Source organism: Taurulus bubalis, assembly GCF_910589615.1.
Source record: "Taurulus bubalis genome assembly, chromosome: 3".
NCBI classification, from domain to species: Eukaryota; Metazoa; Chordata; class Actinopteri; order Perciformes; family Cottidae; genus Taurulus; species Taurulus bubalis.
Window position 1 is genome coordinate 7,351,040 of NC_136591.1, and position 20,952 is coordinate 7,371,991.

Sequence of the window (20,952 nt, forward strand, 5' to 3'; positions counted from 1 at the left end):
GCAATAAGGCAGAGAGGCTCCGTTTTGTTTTGAAAAAAAAAAAAAAAAGAATCAAAAAGAAGGAAATAAACAAGCTGCCCCTCCCACCCTCAGTAGTTTCTGGGCTCTGGTGAACCCATACTTTTCATCCCGTGTTAGGCGGTCACCCCAACCCTCATCTCCTCAGGACACGTCTGAGAGGCTCAGAGAGGGCTGGTGGGTCGCCTGTGTGGGAACGGAGGGCAGGATGGAAGCAGCAGAGAGGAAGAGGCTGGTCAACAAGCCCCACCCCTCTTGATTCAGCCAATCACCAGAGTCGATGCTGGTGGAGGTTTCGACTGAGGACGGAGCGAACATCAGCAGTAAACCTAGGAGAGAGGAGGAGAGCGGCTGTGAAACCTCTCGACATTGAAGGTGTCACCATCTGAGCCATTAAAGGGATAGCTCCACATTTAGGAACTATTAGAAAGAAAGCAAATAAATAAGCATTTAATCCGGTCTCATTCATAATAATGTCAGTAAGTTGTTCCCTGCAGTCTTAGTTACCAAATGAGTCATTATCTTACCTCTTGAATTACACCACAGATCATTTGAATACAGACAGTATGCACAAGACGTAAAAGTGTTTGCGTTGTCCATTTGCTTTCATGCCAACTTTATTATGCATTTTACCTTAGTGCATCCAGCATAGGCAGCAAGTTAAGAAGTGCTGTGTCACTAGGGTCACTGAACCAGGACTTGATGGGTATTGCATTGTCTGGAGGACAGAAAAAAAGCCAGTCAGTCGTGTCAGTGAAAAGGACGTGTTTGTGATTTTATGCTGCTGTTAAAGACACCGAGTGTTAAGAGGAACTACAGATTTAATGTGCCGCTACAACATTTACAATACAAGCCTTGTACTGAGAAATAAACTGCTCAGTTATTTGGTCACTTCCTGCGGCATCACAGGGTTGACGTGTATAAGATGAAGAGTCATTTGACTTTGTATGACTGGATAAATGTACAAAGAATTCAAGCAGTTAAATGTACACATCTAAATAGCTTTATGCAATAACATTAAAGTCTTACCTGGATGGCTACGATAAGCACCAGGCGAGTTGTCCAGGATGACAATACTGGACAGGTCGTCATGTACTACAGACAGGTCTTTAATATAACTACCTAGATCCAATGTACAATGCTGGGAAAAAAAACAGAAAAAACACAAAAGACACCATCAATAAATGAGGGAATGAAGAGACTTCATAAAGCCGACGGGATCAAAAAGCTCAAGCAGTGTCAGCTTTAATGCGTGCCGTTTGAATACGGTTTAGAGCAGCACCTGTCTGTAGTATCTGCGCTTCAGGATGTTCCTATTGTTGTCCAGCTTATCCGCTACAGCGGAGCCATAGATCTCCATACTGGCTGTGAAAACCACCAGTTCATACCACTGGCTCACCTGTGTACACACACACACACACACACAGGGTACAGAGCAGTGTGAAACCAAACTTCACAGTAAGTGCTTCGTAAGTCACACGGGATCATTATCCGGAAAAAAAAAATAATTGTACGACATCAGACAGCGCAGTCTGTGGAGAGTGACGCCAAAGATGACAGTCAGGTGACATGAGACACGTTTCAAGTTCAGTACGCTTTATTGTTCCCTTCCGTCTTATTCTGGATTCAAAAACACACAAACAGTGACATTGCTCACAGGGTGACACTCACCACTTCTAAAAAGAAGTCGACGTGCGGCCTTTTATGTACGAAGAATCTGACTGGATGCTTGTCAATGACGACCTGCATGGAGAAAAGAAAGACGACGTTGAGGCTTGAACGCATACGTGTTCGAATGTGCACATGTGCAGCTGTGTGCTCATACTTTGAGAATGAAGTCTGGCGGCGTGCCAGGTCTCACTGTGGGTCTGAGGACACCATCATGGTGAGAGTGGATCAGCGTCTCGTCCAGGTCCAGAACCAGAATCTTCCTCTTTACTGCATCTGGAGTTGATCACACAATGAAGACACTTGAGCTGCTCCGTCTCAGTACGTTTACATGCAAACACAAGAAACCAGCTCACTGGGACAAATAAGGTTACACAAGAAATCACACAATGCGTTTACATCGCAGATAAACGCTCAACTTTTAATCAGTTTTGATCCTATAAGACGTTTATTTAAATTATTAGAATTGTATGAGGCAGTTGTTTAAATGAAGTAACTAACATTCACTTAACAGCGAGCGCCACAGTCCTCCGTGTCCTCAGTCATGACACCACTAGAATACATTAAGGCGGTGGTTTGCGGGTCAGGTCCAGGTGGTTGATTAACGCATATTTTTGTGGATTGGCTCTCATAACATATTAAAAAACCCTGACATCACAAACGGGTGGAAATTTCCAATTTCTCACTCGATCCATTAGGTTGCTTAAGCTTGACAGAGCATATTAATACCAGGTGTAAATGTCATCAGTTTAAATCATATCTAGATACGATACAATCTGAATATGAGACGTGTTTTAATGTTACGTTTAAAGACAATTACCGTTAATAAAAAAATATGGGGACTACTGGATCTTTGGAGAACTGTTTATAATATCACTATATTTAATTTGTGCAACAAAATGTTGTCAATGTGCTTAAAATGGCATTATAACATTTATTATTCATAAAAACTAGATTGGTACGTCGATCTGGGACCTCAGTCCGACGTCTAATGAGGAATGACATCGGATATTAGATTTATATCCACTGTATTAACAAAGGTTACTTTAAAATCTGCATACATACATACATACATACAGCAGGTTAGTCATCAGATTTCTCCCCACCCTATAACATTGTTTACGAGACCACGACTTGCTTTGTTTAAGTGACAAAAGACGACAAGTTGATTTCTTTCAAATCACAGTTGAAGGGAAAGGCGTTGGAGTTAAAGAGTGCACTGTTCATACAGCTTGTATGCGTCAGGGTTTTAAAGAACGGTAACTGTTGACTTGACTACTTAACATCAGTCTCACTTTTAGTTGAACTTGTGTTAAATACAAGGCGACTCCAATTTACAACTGGTGCATTTCTCTTTGGGTTCATGATGGTATGCTCCATTTGCAAGCATGCTTTACTTTTTGGGGACTTGCTGAGCACTTTATATACATGAAGGATGTCTCCATTGTGCCGTTGGGGCTGGATGCAACTAAACAAATAAATCCATTTCATTTTTTAGGATGATACATCTAGTAAGTGTACTGCGATCCATATTTCAGGTAACTTTTGCATATCGACGAGCTGATTCGATATAGCGTCAACATAATACTCAAAATTACAGGCAAGAAAAGGCAGCTTTTTTTGGGAGGCAGACAAGACTTCCAGCAGGTGTGGATCCCACCTCCTAAAAGCCTTTTCTGCGGCCGGTATTCTGTCCGGTACGCGAGCGCAATGACACATGAATTACTGAGACTCTTGGTGACCGGCCATAATTTTATTTAACGCTGCAATAGTTTTATAATGAAACAAAAATATTTGTACACTTCTCAGTCAGTGGGCTGGCGGGCCCTCTCCTCTCCATGCACATTTCTTCCGCAGCATCAGCAGAATGTAGAACCAATTTACAGCTAAAGGAATCACTCATTCACTTGAAACCGGACCTGGATCTCCAGCTGAGGCCTCTGTAGTGAGTGAGAGGCGAGGAAAGTGAAACTGAATTGCAATCCTTCCCCCAAGTCAAGAGTGTGCTTTTGAACGATCCACAGACAGAAGGAGAGCTCATTCAGAGCGCACACAGCAGTCCATTCTAGTTTAAGTGCTGCCTTTAACATTTGTATTTCCTCTCCACTTCAACACCACAAGTACATTTTGTCACTGTTGTAAGAGAAGGAAGCCATATTTATTTCCTTTTTGTCAGTTGCCATGCCACCGCGTGTTGGGTGGATCCTGACATTAACCTGCTGCCATAATTCACCGTTTTACTCAAATGCTCTTTTGGGACAATAGCTGTTTACATCACACAGTGCTTACCGTCTGTGGACAAGAATAATATCATCATTCTGGTTACAGGTCTTGAGAAGCACTAAATCTTCATTAGAAAAGGCTTGCTGTGCAGTGTAATTCATGTTGTCAAACATTATTTGGATTATGCCGTATTGGTTCTACATCCTTGGTATGTTGCACTAGTTCAGGTGTAGGCTTACACTAAATCATACTGTTATTGTTTTATTATACATCTGATATTTATATTAATACTGCTATTTATCTAGATCAGTGTTTCTCAACCTTTTTTCAGCGACGTACCCCCTGTGAAATATTTTTTTCAACCAAGTACCCCCTAACCAGCGCAAAGCATTTTGGGTTGAAAAAGATGTCATACACAGCGCTGTGCCATCAGTGTCTGATTTAATATACAATATATACAATTCAGTTTCTGAACTTACACTTATATATGATTGAATATTTATTAAACAACTATTTTCACGTAACCCCATTTGAGAACCACTGATCTATAACATTGCACTGCACCTTTACTGCTTCTTTTTGTACTTCTGGTCCAATGCTAAACTACATTTTGCTGTCCTAGTAGGCAACCTTCGGCATGCACGCTACCATTGGGACCAGTAGCTTAACCAACGGCTTAATAACTAGGTGTGCAAGAGCGTGGCACAGCCATTGGCAGTTGTGTGACTATTCAGGGTAGTTTGATTGGTGTTAGGTTGGTGGGTTTTTAATCACAGATGTGGATGTTTTCATGAGGACGGCAGCCTTCTTTTGTAGTGCCATCAGATATAATTACAATGTCCCAATTAAATGTTGCTATTCATCTTACCCATGGATAGAAAAAAAAAAAAACTACAGATCTGCACTACCCTATTAAATATCTAGCAGGGATATTATTGAGTAGTGGTGGTTTGGGGAAGTGTCTGCATTACCTTTATTTAACAATGCACATTCATAGCGGCACAACAGCCTGACATTTCCTTTAAAGCGTGTGTGTCGTCTGCGAGAAAGTCCCGTATGCGGTCAGCAAAATCACTTGTTATTCCTAACACTTGTTTGACAATTGTAAAATGTCATCTCTCAATACTGTTGTGGAACCAAACTTCATGCAAATGATTTAAATGCAAAACCAATCTTTGATGTAAGCTATTAGAACGCCAAGAGCCCACACAATAGCTGACCAATGTAGCATAACGGGTTTACTGAAACAATTGAGGGAAAATACAGGCCAACTGTGGTTTGCATCCAGCCACCTGATCCACCTCAATAAATAAACTCCGCTATGACCGACCGTCGTAATCACACTCGTCTGAGTCTCATGTGAAAGAATATTATAAGAGTCCTATCAAGTGTATCTGATTATGTTCATGGACTCTGAAGACAAGAAGGTCCTGAAAACGAGGTCAAGCACGAGTCTGTTGTTGTTTTGTTGCTGATAACTTTTCTTTTCTGCACAACCACTTAACCTCCTTGACAGACTGGTTTAACTTGTATTTAAATGACCACATTTCGATTATGTTGCAGTAGTGTCTCATCCTTATATTCTTACCACAAAAAGATTAAACAATTGTGTCTCGGTAAAAGCAGCATGTGTTATACTTCAGTATAAAAGAAGGCTGCAGTCTTACACTGGTCATATGATCATATCATGTACTCACTGAGTCTGTTTCTGGAGATAGGCGACAGAGGCAAAGTGTCGTATCGCACCGTCTGATACTGGATTATCTGTAAAAGAACACAACAAATGAAACAGTCAGTCAAACCGTAACAGATCACTGTTAAAAACACATCATACCCAACACAGTGAGCCATGAGTTAAATGTACCATGGACAGATTTCAAATTTGTTTCCGTGTTTTTGTCTTTCAATTTCCTCCTGCACCCATAAAAGTGTTTGACATCACATTTTGTGTGATTTTAAAACAAAAGATGAGAAATGAGTGTTTTGGGAATCCTTTTGGGAAGAAAGAAAACGTGTTTACATCCTCTAATAATCCATCCAATAATCTAACTTGAAAAAGCATCACGATTGCAACTTATCTCGGGGTCTTATCTTAAGTCTTTGAATCCCAGAACTTCTATTTGTGCTTTCAGACAATACATATTTAGGAAAAATATGAGGCGAGTCAAGAGAATAGAGGGGCGGACACCATATTGGATGACTGAAACGTCCACCCCATGACTTCTCCTTTGTAACTTCCGTACTCTTCGCTGGTCAGGACGACTACAGAGAGGACCCTTTCCAGTGCCACTCTTGCCCAGGGGCCCATGCACTTTTCTTCACAGAGCTATATTTATCCCCCCAGCTGTCAGTGGGTGTCAGCATGGGGCACACACAGAAAGGGAGACTTGCAGGGTGACTTTGACTGAGCCTTGGTACCTAAGCCTCGGACAGGGCCTCCCTCCGAGTCCCCTCCCACTGCTGCCTGGCAGAGCTCGCTTTGGGGAAGCCTACTGGTGCCAGCAGCTGCTGAGCAGCACGGGGCGACCTCACCCTCGACTCAGTGCTCTGCACCTCCAAGAGCGTCCGTCTGGACCCGAGGCCTGCAAACTCAGACTGAGTCCTTTGCCTCCAGACTAGGGTTAAAACTAACATTTAAAATATCTTGCTCTCTTAAACCAATGAACAGCAACTAAAAACTTTAAATCAGAGCACCGATATGCCAGTGCAAAAAGCAGCTACCCCTTGAATTTGTGTGACTGTAGCCAGGACACAGGCAAAAAGACTGAAAAATAGCAGATTTCTGAGAAGCTAAAACCAGACAAGTTGGTGCATTTTTGCATTAAAGTGTACACGTGATTAGGGTCTAATTGATTATATAATTTTTCTGTTGCTTAGCCAACTGTTTCAGCACCAACTCTGCACCCAGCTACACACTGTTACCGTCTCATGCCGGAGATAAGCTAAGCTGACAATGAGATTATTACCCGGTCCTAATATTCTTGATCCAAGAGAGCTTTTATTGATCTAAATGTTTGGATCAGGTCCCTTAATGGGTTGTGATCTTCTCGAACGGAAACACCTTGAGCCCCATCTTACTCAGACAACAGCAGAATGATTTAACAAAGATATTATGAGATCTATACAAGGGGCTTTCCTAGTTATCACGACATTGTTCCAGTGTACCACACATTGTAAATAGTGCTAAACTGTGAGTGAGAATGAGAGAAACAGAGGGAGGGCGAGAGAGAACAGTACAGTCTCTGTGCCAACATAATCCCTCTCACTTCAGCCATAACATGGACTGAACTACTCACTCTCAGGGCCTGTTGACAACCAGCAAGTAAGTGTTACTGCCACACAATAAACTGCAGACAAACCTCGACCGGCGAGATGATTATGGCACACAGAGCATTCCCTCCAAGCTTTGTGAAGCAGATACTGAGCTAGAGTCAAAGTCCGCTCATATTACACCACATATGCATGTCTATTAACGACTCAACAACACCTATGTGCGTGTCTAAGTTACAGGCAGGCGGCTTCTGACACCTTAAATGCCATGTCCATTGTGGAGCCGTTTTGTGTGCAAGGTGACCTGCAGGCTTGTTCTGGCTGCTCTTCAAATGTAGCATTTGGATGTGGGAGGTTTCCACTTTGCAGTTATTGAATGAGCCATTCATTCACATGGTCGCATCACACACAAACAGACGCATAAATACACCATTTAAGAGCTGGAACAATTAGTATAGTTGACCAACTGATAAGGGTTCAAGTAACTTACCAAGAGTGAAATGCAAAAACACTGAATGGTTATGGCTTCACACATGTGAGGATTTGCTTCTTTTCTTCGTTTCACATCATTGTTAGGGTAATTGAACAGACTTTGCTTTTTGACACTATTTGACTATCTGACATCTTCCAGCATAAATGATGAATCACCTGACATAATAACGACATATTTATTTAAAAAAAAAAGGAGTTATCTTGCAGTTGTACATTCTAGTGCACTACAACTTCCTGTGTGGCACTTTTGTGTACTTCTTGTGTTGCAAATGGGTTCACACTATTCATCTCTTCCGAGTTGTAGATGCCCCTCGCCATCTTTATGCTGAATGATGATATAGCAATACAGTTGACACTGCTGTTATCGAGTGGGAGGCTTGTGCTACTCAGTCGGTGGGATCTGGTCACACGTTTTCTGATTATTTGGCACAAATCATCACGTTGGATGCACATAAATGAGACACTGTGAGAGACCCATGGAGTCAGGCTCTCTGAGAGCCAACAGCCTCCCTAATGGTGGATGAAAAATAATGATGATGATAATGATAATAATAATAATAATAATAATAATAATAATAATACACACAATAAACACACACACACACACACACACACACAACTGGCAAACGTCTTCCAAACCCCTGTTCTCACCGTCCGTAGGTGCTTCCTGAGGATGTACATGATGAAGCCCCATATTCGCGACGTTACGCCGAGAAACGTGCGGATGCCAAGTAAACACTGCCGGGTCTTCAGCATGTTGACGAGCACGCAAAGACCCCACAGCAACCCCGACTTCCACTGCTCAGTCGACGGCCCGCTCCTGCCCTCGGTGGACGGAAGAAGGGGTGGGGGGGGACTCGCTTGCTAGTGAGGAGTCAAACCCCGTCTTTAGCCACAGCCGCCAAACTAGCGATTCAAACTAACAAGAGGCCAAGCAAACGTGTGAGTACCTCGCTCTGCACACTTGTGGTACAATTAGCGTCAAATGGAGAGCATCCGCATCGCCACTGTGAAAGACGAAGGAGGACGTGGTCGAAAGGAGAGCCGCTGATGCACGACGAGCTGCTCGCTGTGTGGACCTTTAGCACGCAGCCCGGGAGCTAGCCGTGTACCGGCTACCGTTAGCTCGTAGCCGCCGAGCTACCGCTAGCTCGACAGGGTGACCACCTTGAACCTTGGACTAAAATACCCCCCAAAAAAAGCAGTGGGGTTGCTCGTTGTCAGGCGCCGGTTGACCGCGACTTCCCTCTGCGCGGCGTCGGAAGACAGTCGGCTTCGCAAAAGTTCCACAAAGTCTAACCGGTCCCGGTTAAAATCAGTTTGTAGTCCGGTGGAAATCCGGAATGAAACTGCGAGCCGCCATCGCCGCCTTTCCGTCACTTCCGCGAGGAGGAATCCTGTGGGTTGCGCGCAGCACGTCCACGTGGAGAGAAAATAAACAGACGTGGACGAGCGAGACAGGGAAAAATACCCCGTTTTTATTGTCATGTGCTGTTTAACACGAACATGATTTACGGACGTTTGTGTGTGTGTGTATAAAGTGTTGCTTACATTTAGACAGTAGCGTGATTGGTGCCTATAAACCTCCAGATGTCAGTGGTTCAAAGTTGTAAAACAATCACAACATACAAATAAAAAAATCACTGGGTCGATGAATATATTTTATAAGCACAGATTGTGTTATAATAGCATAATAATGTGTTAACCCTTGCAGGTCTGCTGTCGGTAGACACGTGGGCCACATTAATGCAGTGGGCAAAAAGTGTACTTTACACCTCATGAATTACTACTTTTAGGAAACGACTAGACAATCCCATGCAAATAACACTAATGATGTCATGATGTTACGTATAACGGGAAAGGGTTCTACTATCGACTACGATCATTATAATTTGATACAAATAGACCTGACGCATTCATTGAGATCTCTGTTGAAGTTATCCATGAAGAAATCAAAAATTGTCATTTTCAATAATTACATAAATAAAATTTAGGAAAATTATTATGTAACAAATATAACCATAATGAATATCACGAATATTACTATCACTCATGTATGGAAATGTCTGAATTGACTTAAGATTAATTATGTTTGAGCGATTTTTAAAAACTCTGGAAAGGGAAAAGCATTTTAAAATATTTTTATTTACATTTTTTATTTTAAAGTCAGAAAAAAATGTTAATGTTACGTAACAGAATGTATGTTTTACTTTCTTATCACTTCAATAATATTGTGACTATGTTCATATTTATTTTGGGAACCACTGCAACAAATCCCAGTGTAAAGAGTCCGTTCGATGTTTCTATAACTTGGACTTAAGATTCTACATCAAATGTACAAAATTACATTTTATGAAGAATCAAAGTGTGGTATTAAATGTTGGGTAAAAGACAAGTTTTAAGTTTTATTCAACTATATATATATATATATATATATATTTTAAAAAATCAAGTTGATCAATAACTTTAGAAAACACCTTTGGATAAAACCATTTTATAAACATCATACAGATTACTTACAGAAATATTTTACATTATTTTATATTTTCAAACTCCAAGAGATGGCGGCAAGTATTTCAATCTTCACGACTGAAAACGACCCAGTGTCTTGAATACATGACATGAAACGAGGATCCTCTGTTGTGCCGAAGCCTACACATCAAGATCATCATCAGGGTCCTCCTGGTCATAGTCATCGTTGGCGTCCGGCTCATACAGAATTCGTCCTGAACCTGGGCTTGAGTGGAGCAGAGCTTTTTTCCTGTAAGAGAAAAGGAGGGCGCGTTTAAAAAAAAATAATTACAAAACACAATCACTGAAAAAAATAAAATTACAGTGAAAATTCTGACAATTGTAGAAAGGTTTCTTACTTCTCTTTGCTGAAGACAAAGGGCAGTGCAAGTTTCTGTTTGGCCTCACGCTCTGTATTTGATAGTCGAAGGTTAAAGGTCAAGTTGGCTGTTGGGTCCGTCTATAGAAATAGAAAAAGGACACTTTTTAGTCCTGCCATATCTGAGTTCAATCTTTATTCTATTGATCCGTTTATGATTTGAATGTATGAAGCATGTGTTATATTCCACCTCCTGTTCCTCAGGGTCAGCCTTTTTGGGTCCAAGTTGGCTGGACTTGCTCTGTACAATGACTGTTAGATCGGTTTTGATGCTGAAAATCTCCTCCTAAGGACAAAAAAAAAGTGTTATTAACAATTTTTAACAGTGACGGAACAAAAAATAGTCATCCCAAAGGAAACACTGCTTACGTCTTGCACAACTTTCCCCGATTTTGAGCGCTTTGTTATCTTTGCCACAGCTTCGTCTCCCTTCATCCCAGGTGCTACAGTGATGACCGAAGTGGCCAAGTTGCATACACTTCCCACAGTACCCCTCTGATGCATATCCACATGGAGCAGACCCATAATAGCTCTGACAGCCCCTCCTAATGAAAACACAGAAAAAGACCCTTAAATAGAGTAAAAACGGCATGGTCCAAGAGTTCCACTTTATTCTAATACAAGTCCGCCATGAAAGTAGTTTATTTCACAAAATCCTGGTGAGCTTCTTTTGATAAATAAAATAATTTCCTTAATTAATTGACATGCAAAGAGAACTTTGAAATTACTCTCACAGCCTGGATGTCATACCTTTCTTCATTCAGTAACAATGCAAACAAACTTGTGACATCATGCTGACGCACACGCATTAAGAACACGTTATGGAGATGATGTATCACCTTTTCGAAGTTGCTGAAGGGTCTTGCAGACAGCAGGAGCACTAACGTGTCTCAATATCCACGAGAGAGAGTCAATCACTAAGGTAGCTGGTTTAGGGTGTGATGCTTGCTTGACCAGACGTGTAAGTTCCTCCAAACAGAACTGGTGAACTGTAAAAGCTGGTTGATCAGTCCAGCCAAGGGGGTCTGTATAGGCATTGTGAAAGTGTAGCCTGAAATGACAAAAAAACGATGATTAGCAGTCAATCTTCAATTGACAAAGATACACAATGAAGATAAACAACACACTGCAAAAAGTATAACCAGTTAATCTTGCATTTTGGAAACCAATGTCAAAGAAGATGGACTAATTATTTCAGCACTAATCGTTATTACCTCTGAACAGGTGCTCCTTTCAATCCATCTTTCAGCTCTTCCTCACTGACCTCAAAGCAAAGGACATGGACAGCCTCCTCCCTAAAAACATAGGTTTTCTAAATTATTTGTATACATAACTTTAATGAACATTCATACTTGATAGTACATCCACAACCAAACAGTCACACATACATTTCTTTAAATACCTGTTTAATGCAGCATTGATGAAGCTCTTCAGGAGATGTCTACCAGAATAACAAGCAGAATCTAACGATGCAAGTATAAATCACATGGCTTTACTGTATGCTATTGCTGCGGTTCACATCAGTTATTGTTCATTAATTTAGATTTAAATCATACCCCATTTAAAGCACTTACCTTGAATTATGAGAAACCCTCCAGCATCAGTGCCTTGCAATAGTTCAGTCAACATTGTACTCGGTAGACTGTCTAGTGTAAGTGAATCGTAAAGGTCCAGCTAGCTTCAACTAGTTAGCATGCCTCTGATTCTCCACCTATTTAAGCGTAAATACCATGATACAAATATAACCAAGAGCTCAGGAATTCAACCGAAGAAGAACGACATCTCTCAAAGTTCAGACTGTCAAGCGCCAAAGCCGCAGAAGCTCATATTTCCCTGAAAATAACGCTAAATGTCCAACATGTTTCGCTGGACAGCCTGGCAGGAGTCTACCGTTTCAAAAACATCGCATCCCAGAGTTCCCCTTGGCTTGTTATTGATCATATGTGGGAAATGTAGTTCATCGACACCTTGTGGTCGGGTGAATTACTTGCATAATGAACTACGTTACCCAGCATTCGCCGCGTGATACACTGCGCTGGCAGCCTCAAGAGGTTTCTGCCGCGCACGGAGAAGACCGTGCGGAATAAAGTCAAAACTCCAGTCGTTTTGTGTGCGAAGATACGAAAAAAAAACTTCATCGGAGAAGTTCGCGTTACGGACCTACATCAAGACAAATCTAAGGATTGATTTTACGATTCTGCTCCACTTTAACACAGAAGGTTATATAAATGTAGTGCCGAAGGAAAGCGAGCTCGTTAAGCGACAGAGGAATTAGTATTTTGTCGGCTAATAACGTTAGTAAGCGACAGTTCAGAGGCGGTTTGCTTGTGGTACGTTAACGTGTGCTGCTGTAACGGATCCCCAGGGAGGGAATCTCACAACTTCGACCCACGGTGTAGTACTTGTGAGGACGGGTGTCTTCGTGTCTTCTGCACCCTCGGCTTGTTGCTGCTGAAGTTCCCCGGCGGTAAGGTGCAGCCACGCCGGGGGAAGCACAGCGCGACGGCCGCTACTCTCCGGCTAGCTCGCCTGCTGCTTCTGTTTCTTGGATCGGGGCCTTGTCGGTGAGGCGACAATGCTTGACATAATGTCTGAGCACCAAGGTATGTTTCCCCGCTACCATCCCGTGAGCTGTTACACGAACTGCCACCACGGGACGTGAATCTGTCCTCTGTTGAAATGTGTGTTGTATTTCTCCGACATTAAGATGAGGCGGTGCTCCCGTAAGTTGTGTCCCTCCGTTGGTGTTACGTTTGGTTGTGTGCGCTTTATTAATAACACACCAACTTGTGTTTTGTCGCCGAAATGCCATGAAAGTTGTGATAAAGTGAAGTGTGTAGCAGTAGTAGTAGTTTTACGATCAAAGCAGTTGACTTGCTAATGTAAACGTATGTCACGCACAGTTGTGTTAGCTCGTTAACGCGCCGATCCATCTAGCTTAACGTTCATGGTGAGGAGCAGGACACACAACCCCGTCACAGAAAACACTCTCAACCTCGACAGCTTTTAGATACATTTCATCGCCTGTCAGCCACGAAAACCACCGTTTTTGCACGAGTTGTAACCGATTAAACGTGACACCTGGCTAGCCCCAAGCTAACGTTGCTAATAAGCCTCCCACTTCCATTTCCAGACAGCCAGCGTGACGAGCTAGCTGCTCGAGAGGCTGCTTGTTGGCTCAAGTTAACTCTCATCAGAGTGACCCAGTGGCAATATAGAGTTTAAATGCAACTCGTTAAGTATATTTGGCGTTAAGAAACTCTCGCTGGTCGTGACCCTGATTACATTTGTCTCTAAACTTGCGTTTAGCTTTTCCTCCAGGTGTCAGCTAACGTTAGCCGGTAGCATCTCCAGACAATACAACATGACTAGTTTAAAACTGAGCGTTGAGAGCGACCCTGTTTACAAAAGCAGCCATCTGATTAGGCGTTGACGTTAAATCGGTGAACCGTTATTTGTGTTTAATGCTGAGAGATCCAGACTTTGCGTGAAGTTCAGATGATGCTCATCAAGTGACACCGGTTGCGGTGGTTGGCAGACCGAGTGAAGGAGCGTTACCGTCCGAGGACCTGGCTGCTTACTTTCTGCTCAAACTGTTACCAGAGACATCTGTCAGTCAGTTTAACGTCACTAAACAAACGCGACCCTTCAACGCGCTCACCATCACCAATAACAATTACGTTATTGAGCTGTGTTAGCAAGCTACGCTAGCGGTCGTCCACATGCGTCTCAACGCACCCTGAGGCAACCGAGCGCTTGGTTATTCTGTGTGTGAGCTGTTTCTTGTGAAAATAACAAGTGCATCCAAACTGGTTCACGTGTGACTTAAAGCATTGTTTTTCTTCTCCACTAGATTCATTGTTAACGTGCAAAACGGAACCGTTGGTGAGTACTTTTCAATGTTGCTTTTCATGAGCTTTTTGTTGATGGAGCTTTTTTGTTTTTAACTAAGGCATGTGCTTTCTGTAGCCCCCAGAGCGGAAAAAGAGGACGGTTGAGGACTTCAACAAGTTCTGCAGCTTTGTCCTGGCATATGCTGGTTACATCCCCAGTCCAAAAGAGGTAAGCTGCTATGCATGTCACTGTGGATATGATAAAGTACTCTTATTGCCTGGGTTGTTAAGAAATACTAAAATATTTTTTTCTTCTTTCTTGTCGCCTTGCAGGAAAGTTCATGGTCCCCGACATCATCCAGCTCTGCACACAGTTCAGGGTTGTCAGCGGATGGAGGCGGTGGAGGCAGCAGCTCCACCGGCAACACGTGGGCAGATGGAAGCTCCGACATCCACACCATCCACACGTTTGTTCGTAAAGCTCGAGCAAATAAGGGCAAAAGTATTCGCCGCATGCACTCTGAAAGCACTCTGCTGGAAAAGATGCGCCTTAAAGACTCCCTGTATGAGAGCCAAGCCAGCTCAAAGGCCGAGCGCAAGAAGGACAAAAAGCTGAAAAAGCTGTCGCTGGGCTCCGGCTTGACGGGGGCAGACAGCGGCAGTAGTGAAGGCGAGAAAAGGGCCCGCATCAAACGCAGCAAAAACTCTAAACAGCCAAAGCCTAAGAAGCTTAAAAGTTCCACTGCTCAAAGTGAGACAGACTCTGAGGCTCAGCATACACACACAGAGGTACGACCCGCCAGAGAGGAGCTGACGGAACACGGGGGCTCCACCCCGAGCATGCAGGGGCTGGGGAAGATGCAGCCAGACGAGTCCATGAGGGAAGCGGAGATGAGCTCTAGTGAGGGTGAGACCTGGATCGCAGATGAAGACATTATGGTGGAGTCAGGTATAACAAATGCTTTTGTCCTTTTTGAAGTAACAACTGTATTAATATCATCTTTGGCCTGCATCTTATAGTCAAATGTTTAATTTCAAAACAAACTTGTTTTTTTTTACCAGCTATAACATGTCGTAACTCCGTTCTCTTTTGTCAACACAGGGGACGATTCATGGGACTTGATCACCTGTTACTGTGGGAAGCCATTCGCAGGACGGCCGATGATCGAGTGCAACCAGTGCGGCATATGGGTGCACTTGTCGTGTGCAAAGATCAAGAAGTCCAACGTTCCAGACATCTTTTACTGCCACAAGTGCAGGGACATGCGGCGGTCTGGAAACAAAAAAGACCCCTAGACCTGAAGAGGATGGGAGGGACGAGGAGCACCCACCCTGTTTTTGCTGTCCTCTTGACACTTGTTTTCTTTGATGCCTACAGCCAAAACAGCCTAAATTATCACGTGGACGGCAACTGTATTGTCAGTTTGTAGGATTTATTTTGACAATCACAACCATTCTTATTTATCCCTCACGGTTTCTTTTATGTTTCTTCTTCCCTTTTTTTATTTTATTTTTTTCTGGCTACTGTGAAGAACTGGACAGAAGGCAACAGTAACAATGGAGACTCATTTATTTGTGCCTAATTTGTTGCTTCATTAATTGGCTTTATTGTTGTATACTGTGCTGGTGATGTGCACATAAACTTTCACATGAATTCTCATATCCACTGTAGGTGCATTTTGAGTTGTAAATTATTTCTTGAGGGTATTGACAAATCAGTGAAAATTAGTGAAAGTATCTCAAGAAGTACAATTTTCAGTTTGATAGACATTTCGTTTCAACTTCCAATCAATGCAAGTTTTACACATTGGCAAAATTTATAGCGTAAGAAATGGAAAAAGTCACCCCTGTTATTTGCCTCAAGTATGTCATAATGTCAGATGAGGAGCTCATTTTTATTTTTGATCGTATTTTGACGATTTATTTTCGAGTTTGCATTTTTGTTTTGGTTGTCAGTGATGATCACTGAACTTTAACATGTAGAGATTTCACTCCCCTAGAAAAAGTGGTCTTTAAATTCATAGAATCTGTCAACATTTATTCATTTATTTTTTTGCATCTGCAATTGTATCTAAATTGCTACGTTTCAAATTGCACACAGACAAGTCTTGCGGCAGTGCACTTTTTAAATATAAACCCAAATACCATCCCTCTGCATATATGGGTGGTATTTGGGACATGATGGGCTTCGGCTGATTTAAATCTGTACTTGGCATGTAGCTGTGTACATTCATGATTGAGCGCTTAATGTTTCTTCCTGTCTGGCTTGTTAATCAATGATAGCCATTTACCATGAACAACATTTACATTGAAAGCTGTTTGGATGTTTCTGTTTCATGTGTGGTTTTAGTTTTTCATGTTTTAAAAACTCATCTGACGTGAGGGCGTAATCTTGCTGGAAGACGAATGGTTTGGCAGTGCGTTACAAGATCAGTAGCTCTGAGGCTCGTTTATGAATGGTTGTAAAAAAAATGTTTTTCTGTTTCATGTATTTGTTTATTTCTTAGCTTTCTGAGAAGCGGGATTAGGGATGCGCCCGCATCAGAGAATGGACATAAGATTGTCTCACATCGAGAACAAAGTTGTAGTGTACAGAAAATAAGTTGACGCCTCGTAGGTTGTGGCGTTTGTTTATGTTGTTTGGTTTTACCATGTGCTTTTTCTTTTGTTGGTGGGAGAGTCTTGTTCTCCAGTAGCAGTTGCACTCTCTCTACAACTTCAATTCTGTGTACATATCCTGTTCTTTGACAACTGTACATATGTGAAAGTGAAGAGAGAAAATACCCAAGCAAAATCTATATTTTCTGCAGTCTGATATTGTTTTCTTTAATTGTAGCTTGAAAAATAAAAGTCTTTGGGAACATAATGGTGGTATATTTAATCATTTGTATTGAAAGAACACAGACATTTGAAACGGTCATTTTGCCACATTTAATTAGATATTGTGCACACAGAAGTGTTTGTCGTGTTTGCACCTTCAACCACTAGAGGGAGCCGGTCGACAAGCCTGTCCCTTGTTGGTGTGGCAGTGAGTTAATTCAGCAATAAATACGGAATATAATATACAAAGTTCACACAAGGTTTGGCACTGAGTAAATATGAGGAGCTCAATTGTTGAAGTTCCGTTTCATTCCTTGTGTTCTTCTGAGTAGATGTCGGGTTCAACCTGAAACCCAAACGTACAAATCATCAGTTTTACTTGACAAAAGATTCAAGATTTTTTTTATTGTCATATGCACAATATCCGTACAATGAAAAGCTTATTTTGCTAGGTCCTCCTTACACACAGAGCAAGAAAAAAATTAAGAATACAAAAAAACATTGCTATAAATGCTAATAGTATATGACAATATATAAACAAGCTAATGCCATGGAAAACCTAGGCATGTCATGCAAATAATATGAAAATATGAGTGATTGCGGAGGGAAATAAAACGGGACATTCAAGACTATATTGAAATTGTAACATTTAACTACTGATATAGATCAATAAACAGTTTTCTCTTGTAACTCACTTTTCGGTTTCGGAAACTGGACATTTGAAAGCTGCTGATGGAGTCCAGAGGAGCAACCTTCCTCCTGTAGACACAGCAGTCTAAATCACTTAATTTATGTGACGTGCAGTGACTGACAATGAACAATTCAAACTTTTCATTCATGACATGCAATCACTCTGTACCACACATCCCTAAAACAACGTTAAACTTTCCACTTAACTTATAAAAAACCCACGAAAGAAGGAATAAAAGAATTCCAGGAAGCAGAATTTAGAAATGTCCTCACATCAATCACTAAACATAAAATAAAGAAGTTCTGATTCTATCATGAATTTAGATTCAAGTACATTTCCAACTACCCTGGTTTGTTTATTAGACACAAGACAGATTTTGTAAAGTTTTTTTTCTGTATTCATTTCAGTACAGGTTTCTCCCATTTTCTCCTCACCTTCTTTCATGGGGTTTACGGTGGTACTGGTACTGGTTCTGGTTCTGGCTCGTCCTTTGGGGAGAAATGTGCTCTGTTGGGGCGAGGAATATCTCTGATTGAAGGGGGCGCATGTCCATATCCCTGTCCATCTCCCCATCGTCCCCCACAGAGAGGTCTCCCTGGTCTGAGCGATCATGCAGATGGGAGAAGAGCTCTTGGTCCGGCCAGTTCACTTCCTGTGGACAACGACCACATTATAAATAGGCAAATAGGATTGCTTGCTTGCAGGTACTTGAGTTGTCCAAAAGGTGACAAAAATGTTGCAGGTAAAAGTGTATTACCCTTTTGTCTCTGAATCTGCTTGGAAATACAGCAGAAGACGTCTCCTCTGGCAACATGTAAAGAGCCAGGAAAGGAAACACACACGTGGAGCAAAGCATCTACACAGAGTAAGACAGCCAGAGTCAGAAACAGTAACGAACACACTAGCAAATGCATTTTAAAAGAAACAACAAGCTCACCTTAAATCTTCTGTTTTCTCTGTGCAGTTCTGTCCTCAAAGTTAATGGTGCCGGTCTGTGTCTTATGAGCTGTTAACCAGTGTGGAGGGTATTTGTAGCCATGCATCTATGGGTGGGTTTATATGATGGGACTGGCATCAGTGGCTGTTTAGGCGAAGTGTGTGTGTGTGTGTGTGTGTGTGTGTGTTCACTTCAGACATGCCAATTACGCCTTGCCGTCTGGCATTGTCATCATTAGTGTCCAAGTCTCTCTGAAGAGATTTAACATTCCTCAACACACTTAGATACAGATACATATACCACGCCCTCGTTATGAGGGAAGATGGGAGCGAGATGAGGTCATCGTTGATAATGTAGCTGTAACCTTGTCCCCTAAAGACAAATATGTCAGCTCATCCTTTGAACTACATTATTACTCTAATAGTTACTATGTGACCTTATAACCCATACTTTGTTTTCCCTCTCAACTAATTAAGGTCAAAATATCCCAAACAGTTAATAGTCCAAAGTGAATTGACAGTCAGAATTGACTAACCACTTTATCCAAAACTCCTGCATTGATTCAATGTGTTTGGGTTTGAAAGAGAAGCCCAGAGACAGTGAGATCAGAGATAGCGGGCCTACCAGGACCCCAGTGTGTGTGGTAATCATGGAAAACCCGGCAACTTCATGTAATCATGGAAAACCCAGTGACTTCACTGGCCGATTGCCACCCAATCCAGACCACACACAACTCTCGCCACCCGCCTGCCTGCTGGCTGTCTCCAGAAACCAAAACAGAGAGGAGACAGTGAAGCAGGGACGGATAGAGAGATTGGCAGGCTGCGGGGCGAGGTGGGGGTCCACTCTGAGCTATGCACATTCAGACACGTTTTCACTCTTCCTCTTTTCCCGCCCTGTCCTAATTATTTCTATTCTGGGACACTGATGCCCACCAAACATAGAGCTAGTGCTGATAGATCAGGCGTGCATAAATAAACCAAGACAAGGCTGGCAGCATGTCAGCAGGGGCAGAGGCCAGATAGGCTGCACTGATTACCTCCATTATCAAGCACAGGCCTCATTAGTAGCTTCTGGCTGGGTGTGTGACTGTGTGTGTGTGTGTGTGTGTGTGTGTGTGTGTGTGTGTGTGTGTGTGTGTGTGTGTGTGTGTGTGTGTGTGTGTATGTGTGTGCGTGTGAGAGAAAGGATTGTATTATTACAATAGAGGACTAAATGTCCTACAGAAGATGTAAACTGAAGGATAAGCCTTCAAAATGGGGACATTAGGATCTGGTTTAGGTAAAGGTAAATGTTAGAGTTAAGCTAATTGGATGCCGGGACAACTTGGCATAAGTTTACTCACATTAATTACAAGTGTCTCGTCAAAGTAATATACAGTAATTGATTTAATTTAAAAGTGTACTATATCTTAACATAAAGTGTGCCAGTTTCAACATTTTGTACTTTGTGCCACTTTAAGCCCCGTATGGACCTATATAGGTCCTTTTTTAGATATTTTAGTTAAACTGTGTAAAACATTACAATAATCATGAACAAATATATTGATGCTACACATCAAATTAAACAAGAGAACCTCGGCTACAATAATTAGTCAGCCATTTCAACACAACTCAAACACCAACTAAAATATTTATTAAAATAAAATAGTTCAGCCCACTCTGCATGTTTCCGGAACTAGCATCCCGTAGCTTGGTGCTATCAGAAGAAACCAAATGGCAAAAAGCAAGACAATTCCACACAGATTCCAAATCCCTCTGCTGCAAAGCATCACCGAGATATGAACCAAAAAACACAGCAACATAAATCGCCGAGTCAGCAAATTTTTAATTTTTTTGGAGAAAATAGCAAATAAAAGAAAAAATGCATTTCCCCCAGTAAATCCCCACTAATACAAGTTTATTGAACACCATTAGTCAATCTTTATTTACTCTTAGCCAGCAACATATATACTAATATTTATGACAAAAAGCTCACAAGGGTTGCCTTTATTATAACACCAAAATTATTCAAATAGCCCTTGTGGTTGCAGAGATACACCCTTTTTAGTTTGAGTATGCTATTTCGAGCTAAATCCTAAAAAATGCCATGGAGCTTAACGGGTTAAGAT

General features: G+C 41.9%; 3 protein-coding genes across 3 annotated transcripts; 1 reads left to right on the top strand and 2 right to left on the bottom strand.

Annotated features, from left to right (window-relative positions):
* Nucleotides 1–286: 286 nt before the first annotated feature.
* LOC306734154 (CTD nuclear envelope phosphatase 1A) lies at nucleotides 287–8,427 on the bottom strand (the record flags this gene model as incomplete). The annotated part of the gene is made up of 8 exons (XM_079215490.1): nucleotides 287–347; nucleotides 652–736; nucleotides 1,048–1,159; nucleotides 1,301–1,417; nucleotides 1,690–1,761; nucleotides 1,844–1,962; nucleotides 5,607–5,673; nucleotides 8,323–8,427. 8 exons carry the CDS (start codon nucleotides 8,425–8,427, stop codon nucleotides 287–289), a joined length of 738 nt encoding a protein of 245 aa, XP_079071616.1.
* A 1,369-nt stretch (nucleotides 8,428–9,796) lies between these two features.
* On the bottom strand, nucleotides 9,797–12,190 carry elp5 (elongator acetyltransferase complex subunit 5; the record flags this gene model as incomplete). The annotated part of the gene is made up of 8 exons (XM_079215225.1): nucleotides 9,797–10,432; nucleotides 10,542–10,642; nucleotides 10,752–10,847; nucleotides 10,931–11,106; nucleotides 11,401–11,612; nucleotides 11,776–11,856; nucleotides 11,964–12,024; nucleotides 12,136–12,190. The coding sequence occupies 8 exons, from the start codon at nucleotides 12,188–12,190 to the stop codon at nucleotides 10,324–10,326; spliced, it is 891 nt and encodes a 296-aa protein (XP_079071351.1). The 3' UTR covers nucleotides 9,797–10,323.
* A 946-nt stretch (nucleotides 12,191–13,136) lies between these two features.
* phf23b (PHD finger protein 23b) lies at nucleotides 13,137–17,254 on the top strand (the record flags this gene model as incomplete). Its single annotated transcript, XM_079214672.1, has 5 exons — nucleotides 13,137–13,164; nucleotides 14,415–14,446; nucleotides 14,531–14,623; nucleotides 14,728–15,343; nucleotides 15,497–17,254. 5 exons carry the CDS (start codon nucleotides 13,137–13,139, stop codon nucleotides 15,688–15,690), a joined length of 963 nt encoding a protein of 320 aa, XP_079070798.1. The 3' UTR covers nucleotides 15,691–17,254.
* Nucleotides 17,255–20,952: the final 3,698 nt, after the last annotated feature.